General features: G+C 31.0%; 1 protein-coding gene across 1 annotated transcript; it reads right to left on the bottom strand.

Moving 5' to 3' along the window:
* Positions 1-4,806: 4,806 nt before the first annotated feature.
* Positions 4,807-5,573, bottom strand: LOC111367558 (15.7 kDa heat shock protein, peroxisomal). The gene is made up of 2 exons (XM_022988495.1): positions 5,294-5,573; positions 4,807-5,220 (listed from the first exon to the last, which is right to left on the bottom strand). The coding sequence occupies exons 1-2, from the start codon at positions 5,553-5,555 to the stop codon at positions 4,928-4,930; spliced, it is 555 nt and encodes a 184-aa protein (XP_022844263.1). The 5' UTR covers positions 5,556-5,573; the 3' UTR covers positions 4,807-4,927.
* Between the last annotated feature and the right edge of the window lie 2,536 nt (positions 5,574-8,109).

Below are 8,109 nucleotides of genomic sequence, written 5' to 3'. Positions count from 1 at the left end.
TTTGTATGTTTATTAAATTAGGTTATGATTTTGTTTGAGGACAAACAAATACTTATGTTTGGAGGTGTTTGATCGGTATAATTTATACACTTATTTGGACAAAAAAATATAGATATTTAATAGCTCTTTTGAACAATTATAGTCTAATTTATTGTATATTTCGTTTATTATGTGAAATTTGATAAATGGAAGTGGAATTAAAATAACTTAAGCAAAAGATTTTCCTACTTATTTTTGGTGGTCCTGACAAAGAAAAAAAAGGAAACTTGTTAATAAGAAAACAAAAATTGGAAAAAAAAAAAAAAAAAAAAAGAGGTAAGAGTCAAAGTTTGGGGACTAAAATATAAATACTCAAAAGTTTTATCAGACCTTAAAATGAAGATTTGAGAATGTTATGGATCAATTAGATGCAACTAGAATTCAAAAGGAGTTAAATATGGTCAAATATTTTCACAAATCAATTTTCAACGGCACAATGATATTTCAAATTTCAGCTCAAGATTAAAACCTATTTTTGACCTAGTAAACATTCAAATTGGAAAAATGCTCTTTTAAGTAAGGTCGTAACCCTTTGAGTCATCTTTACAATCTAATTTAAAGCACCTCAATTGGATATTAAAAGAGAAAGTTATATAAAAATACTAAAGGAAGAATATGTAGATTTTCACCGAAAGACACCTCCAAAATTCCATTCTAATTGAGCCGTGGCATCACGGTGCCACTCCTATGGCATTGAGATGCCACTTGGGCATATCTATGGTGCATTTTGGCTTATTTTAAAGCCTATATAAATCCTACAGCAACAACAAAATGTGGGGACAATTATATAAACAAGTTTTTGACAATTTTAATGGAGTTCCACACAATTTGGGGGAGAAAGAAACACATAATCGTAAAAGATAAAAGAGCGAAAGCCAAAGTTTGAAGACTTCTGAAGTTGAAGAAGATTCTTGATACAAGATCATATTCTTCCCATGATTAAGATTTTCAAAACTCGGTGATGAACTCTATACTTTTTGTTTTCCTTCCATTATTATGAATAGCTAAATTCACAGCTAGGGCGAACAATGTAATATATGTGTGGCCCTTTTTTTCTTTTATTCAAGATTTAAGTTCTTTAAATACATGTGTGATGACTTTAATTATGTGCTTAATGTTTTGAATTCTTCGACCAATTATTCAATAATTTTGTGAGTCTATTACGTATCGATACGTGAGTTATAGATTTAGACCATATATTAAAATTCGATAATTTAGTATAACATGTAGAAATACCAATACTAATTGTTACAATCGTTTGATGAATTCTCATAACTAATATTTCATTTAACTAAGATTGTTTTTCATAGAAATATGAGATTGAATTAGTTAAATAAATTCAATAAGAACTCAAAAGGGATAAATTGAATACTTCAGAAAAATTCGATAAACATTACAATTGTAATGAATCTTGATTGACGAATTTTAAAAGGAGTCATAGGTAACATTGTAAGTCCTAGCATCCATATTCATACTTTTAAAATCCAAAATTTGATAAGTTGTGTACGTTAGATAATTTTGTTTAGTTAGAATAATTTAGACACCAATCATAAAACTTATTATTTGTTTTCGATCAGGTCATGAATAATTGAACCAATTGTTAAATAGTAGTCATCGTGAAAATAATAACTGGACACTTATGTCTACTTTATTACTTGTTATGATCCTAACATTTGTGGGATATAAAAATTGACAAAAAGGGGTTTTTTTTTTTTTTTTTTTTTTTTTAAACTAATAATGGGCAGAATAAGAATTTTTTTTCCTTTTTTTTTGTGGTGATTTAGATGGGTGTAACATGTTTTGCTATTCCAAATGTAAATGTGTGCTATAACTTGTTTTGTAATATTAAAATTGATGGCTTGATTTGTTTTGGAATTCTGTCGTTGGGTTGGTTCAATTGCACACACTGCATTTGCTAATTTTGTAGAAAGTCGATATTGATTCAATTCGTGTGGTTTCATTAGAACTTTCAATGGCAGAAAGCCATGACACCTATTGTTGGAATGCCTGAAAAAGAAAAGATGCTTAGAATGTGGCGATGGTTTCGTGAAAGTGATGGTGGTGAAAAAGAAAACTGAAAACAAATAGCAGTTATTCTATTACTATAGTCGCGATTGCGGGTATTTAAAGTGGAATGACATTTCTCTCGGGTAAAAAATTTCATAGCACTTTTCTATGGACATCTAAGGCTAAGGGCATCTTCACAGGATGCACCTGTTGGGTTTTGACACCCCCCCCAATAAATTCTAGAGTATAATGTTAAATGTCAGAATATATTTCATAAATCTTGACCAATGAGTGAAATAATTATCAACAACCAAGTCCAAAAGCTCAACCAGACCCATTTATATTATCTCTTGGATGATTTTGAATTTTGACCCAATTAACGTTATTATTGGTCCATTTAAAGTCTAACCTAACCTAACGTTATATATATGTGCTTACCTTAGCCCCTTTTTTAGTGTGTGATTTGTGTGCAAAAGAAGAGAAAACATGGCTGCCTTGGAAAAGAAAATAATTAGCTGCTTTGTGTTGAAAAATCAGCAGTTGCATTCTTGATTATGGTTCCCTCCTCGTGCCTTATTCCTTGGTTTTTTTTTTTTTTTTTCTTTTAGCCTTTGTAGTTACAAATCATCACCATTAGCTTGTCCTTTGTGGGTGAAATTAAGAAGAAGTAATCAAGGTGAATATATTGGTTATGGTTGGAGGTGTTTGGATTGGTTGGTTGGTAGAGAAAAGTAACGTGAAACTGAGCCCAAAAACATCGATTTAACGATCCTTGGAGCAAGTTTCCGCCACAGCACCAAATCACCAAAACACAACAAATTTTGGGGCAAAACTTCTCCAATGTGACACCAAACTTTTCGCCATTTTGCACTAAATGGTGCAGAGTGAAATTTACCGTTTGCTTTTATTTGCCAAACTAATTGATGAAAGGTATTTGTGTCATTTGTGTTATATTATTATTATTATTATTATTATTATTATTATTATTATTATTATTATTATTATTACCACCACCACCACCACCACTATTATTACTACTACTACAATTACTACTACAACAACAACAACTTGCATTTAAAATAAATTTTAATAATGTAAAAAATATTTTTTTATATTCATTAATGAATTTAATATTTTCGTTAATTTAACGTAATTATTTATTTAGTAATTTATGTATTCGTAAAATAACTAAAAAAATAAATTTTCAAATAAATAAATTATTAAGAATAAAAAAAAGAAAATGATTAAACATTGTTCATTTTGTGAAAGTTTTGGTGTAATTATTGAAAATAATTTTTAGTTTGATGCAAGATTTAGTATAAAACGGTACAAAACTTACCTCAAATTTTGATGCAGAGTTGGAGAAAGTCTAAATATCCAATTGATGATTTGTCATGTATCTTCAAAAAATTTGCAAAAATAACCGATGAAGAAGATGTGGAGATTTCCCTCAACATAACTATTCACAAGGGAAAACGAGATTCGAAAGACAACGAGAAATGAAAGTGTTAATTAGATGTAACATAAACATCGATGTAAAGGGATGGTGATAATTATTTCTCTTTGTATTTGACTGTGCAATTGTTTATCTACGTAATTGTTTAAGTGGACGTTTCTATGTAATTGTCCCATTTGATGTAAAACTATCTCCTTCATAACTTAAATCGCAACACTTAAAATTTGAAGTGTCTATAACAAAAGGCCAAAAATCAACAAATCTTGCTACATGTACATTTTAATTTACCCCCTGATTTATCGAACTTATACTTGACACAATCTCCCATAATCTTTTACATTTTACACATTTAATTCAACCATTAAAATCTTGCCACGTCACTTTTCTATCAACAATGGTGTGTTAATGTGTCAAAGTTAATGCGTAAATAGCCTAATTGCCCCCACACAAGATCTTTCCGTGTAACGAGAAGTTCACAAAAACTGGCAAGTTTAATCAACAAAAATTGTCGAAGAACATAAACCATAAAACTAAAAATATGAAAAAATTGTAGAAAACATGAAATGAACACAGAATTTTCGTTCTAAGGCAAGAGGTCCGTTCTTAATCTCCGTTTGAGCTTCCGTTAAACCGAAAGAAATCACTATATCAACGAATCAATGAAACTATTCAGATTGTACGGAAATCCCGTAGCACTCAGAATATCACTCAAGATTATTCAACATAAACCTCACTAATCGATACAGCCATTCACTTAAGAATCATAATCTATACAAATCACTCAAGATAATACAAATTTGGGGCTCATATCGAAAGAAGCTTTTTTTGGACAGACTTTAGATCAAGAAAAAAGAATCGCCTCTTGAGAGAGATGAAGTGGCAGAATGAGATAGAGAAAGTGAAAAATCTCATTCATCCGTACCCTAATGAGGGTCAAATAGAAGACCCTAGAAGTCTTGCAATCACGGTCAGTAGGATGTCACTTGGCAAGATCATAACCATTGCTTCAATTTTATAGAAAGCGCTAATAACACGATTTTTACCAACATTAAGTAAACCATTTATCTTTTGGACTAATCAGCCCAGCAGAAATATTAAATCAGCCCAACATCATTGTGCCATAGTTCTTCACATTGTGGTTAGAGAAAGCTTAAAACTTGAGCTGCTAAATCCATTTTTAAACTGATTGACCACTAATTTAACATTTTAAGACGAGTACTACTGTTAAAAAGATAGAAATTTGCTTTCAATGGTAATTGACCAACCTAAAATAAAAGATTAGAACCTAAGGTGTAAAATACAAATGACTTTCAAAAATGGAATTTTATTCGTACTGTACCTCTGATATTATTGCATAAACACACATAGTAATGCATATTCAAATGGCAATTTCACTAATTACCATTGCATTTACATTTTTTAGATTTATAGTTTGCTATTGACATTGATGTTCCTAACTTTAGAAGCCTTGGGAGTTGTATCTTTAGGAACAACAACAGTAAGCACACCATTTTCCACTTGAGCCTTGATCTGATCCACCTTCACATTCTCAGGCAATTCAATTTCCCTCGAAAAGTTTTCCCTCTCCATTTTCCTCTCGGCCACATGCCAAACAACGTCTTTGTCTTTTCCGAGGGATTCCTCTTTTCCTTCTTCAGCTTTAATCACCAGAACATTCCCATCTTCTACCTGCACTTTAACATCCTCCCTTCCATAACCTGCATCCAAACAAAACCCATAAAAGTATGGCCTTCGAAAAATTAGAACAGGGAAAAATGATAAATGATTTACCTGGAACATTGATTTTGAAGATGTGGGCTTGAGGGGATTCGATCCAATCAAGGAGAGCCGTTGATCCTGGGGATGCACGGTAGAAGGTGGGGCTCCATAATAAGCGCCGGAAGGGATCGCCGAACAGGGCCATAATTTCTTGTGTGTGTCTTTGTTTGTATCGTGGAGATGGAGTTAAAGTTTTGGGAGCAAGGATTTGTAGTGGGGATTGTTTGGGGTTTTGTGTATGGGAGAAGTGTCTAGAAAATCTGGAAGCTACCATGGGCCTTATCAAATTATTATGGTACTTCGAGAAGATAATCGAAGCAGAACTTTGCTATGGGTACACGAAAAATCCATCCGAGCAATGCTATGCTGCTTTTGACTCGTACTTTTATAGTGCACAAGCAATCATCAAGACCGTTCAATATACTTGGCAAGTCCAAAAATTATTTCTTTCATGACTAAAAATTATAGCAATAGTTTGAGCCTTATTCTTAAAATTATTTTTTAGACTTTATTTTTATTGATATATTCTTTCAATAAAATATTTTTATATGTAATTTTTTAATTTTTTTATTTTTTTTACTTTGAATTACACGCTCCGCAATAAAAATTAATTTTACAAAATTTATTCTAAAACAATGGCTCAAACTGGGCCATTGTATACTCTATTGGTTAATTGTATGAATGACCGATAAACTATACAATGAATTTCACTTTGACAATTAAACTTTAAACGGTTTCATTTACATCCATTAACTACTGCTAGTTTATAATGGTTGATACCGATCAAAATTATCTCTACATGGGAAGAGAGGTACAAATTGTATAAATGTTTCAACGACAAACTTAAACCCCGTAGGAGTGGTAACCCTATTGGTGGGGTGAATCCGTTTAAGATTGTCAACAAACTTTGACACCCATCAATATACTTTCACAAATACAATTTCAAATGATATTTATGAGACGATGAAACCTTTAATTGGCATAATTGAACGTCAATAACAATCAGGTTTTTAAATTTTGCCAAAACGGTATATAATAATAAATTGAAAGAAAATTACAATAAGGTATGAGTTAAATTTAAAAAAGAAATAAAATTTAAAACTAAGAGGAAAAGAAAGAACAATAGAAAAAAAATGTAACATACGCAAAATGGAGTGTGTATTTTCATTATAATAATTATCCATATTTATAAGGTTTCAATAGGGTTACAGTTTGAATAGAAAACACAAGTCTAAAGTAATATTTATTTAAGTATCATGATAAAATTAAATAGTACCAATAATTATTTCATAATTATAACACTCTCGTTTGATTACAATGTTTTTTAAAAAAATCTTATTTGTAAAAAACTTAGTGAGACAAATAATAATAATAATAATAATAATAATAATAATAATAATAATAATAATAATAATAATAAACTTAGTGAGACAAATAATAATAATAATAATAATAATAATAATAATAATAATAATAATAATAATCAAATATCTGAAAAAGGAGTGCAGTTCGATTTTAAATTTTGGAGTATTTGTTGTATATGTATTGCACTATCAAAAATAACTATATACTAAATATAAGTCTCTGCCAATAAGCCATCTACAGTGATTAGAAATTTAAATGTTGGCCTGTCCCTTGGGGCATATCCCAGTGGTGTAAAGAATAAGGGTGAGGTATACTCAGTCTTACTGGCAGTCATAGTATAAGGGTTTGATTCCTGAAACATGAATTGAGACTCTTTGTGGGCACCAGTGTATAAACTGTAAGAATTTGTAATTAAAGATGGGCTTGTATGTGTGAATAATTGTGTGTTAAATTATAGGCTTTCGAATTCGGTTGAGCCCAATTAAAGTGATCTAATAAGGTTTCGATATTAGGCTTTAATGTATCTAATTAAAGTATGGATTTATATATGTGTAGAGACCGAGTCCAAGTCTTAATTCTATGATGGACCGAATTAGGTTAAAGGGCATCTCTATATAAATAGGTTATGTGTCCCCAGATCACATGCAACTTATTGTTCATTCTCTACTGCATCCCATCACAGAGAGGAAAAGGAGACTACGTGTAGATTTGGAAGATTATACCGCGAAATTCATATTGCATTAACCATGTCTGATTCAGGTATGCTTCCGCTTTAATTCTTATATTTCTAGATGATTTAATATGAAAGATCCAGTAATTTAAAGCATTAAATTATCCAACAAGTGGTATCAGAGCCTCTTCATGTTGAATCATTGAGAATCAAAGGTTTTAGTTTGGTTCTTGCAATATATTTTGAAATTTTCAGATTTAACATTTTTTGGTTATATATATTTTGTTAAATTTGAAAATTTTTTGCGGTATAATTTTATTATTTTTGTTCAGATTGATTCAGTTTAGAAAATTCAGATTTGGAATTCAGATTTCAATAAAGATTCAAGAAAAAAAATTTCCGGCAGCGACAGTGGCGCCGCTGCCTGCGCAGGCGCTGTTGCAGGCGCCGGCTCATGTCGGCACCGTTACTCCAGGCGCCAGAAGAAGAAAAAAAAATTTTTTTTTAGGTTTTTCAGTTTTTTTGATTTTTGGGGGCGGGGCCTCTTCTGTAAATTAGATGATTTGAGGCCCCTGGTTGCAATTAGGGTTAGGGTTATAAAATTAAGGTTTCAGTCCCTAACCTTTAAGCTATATTAAGTTTTGGGCCTTTAAGTTTCGAATTTAATAATTCAGTCCCTAAGGTTTTAAAATTAATTAATTCGGGCCATTAAAGTTCTGAATTTATAATTAAAGCCCTCAAACTTTAATTACTAGTTCAAATTGGCCCCCTAAGTTCATAATTAATTCAAATT

The sequence above is a fragment of the Olea europaea genome, chromosome 18 (genome assembly GCF_002742605.1).
Source record: "Olea europaea var. sylvestris chromosome 18, O_europaea_v1, whole genome shotgun sequence".
Lineage (NCBI taxonomy): Eukaryota > Viridiplantae > Streptophyta > Magnoliopsida > Lamiales > Oleaceae > Olea > Olea europaea.
Note: the sequence above shows the minus strand (reverse complement) of the source record. Positions and strands in the feature narration are given on the sequence as shown.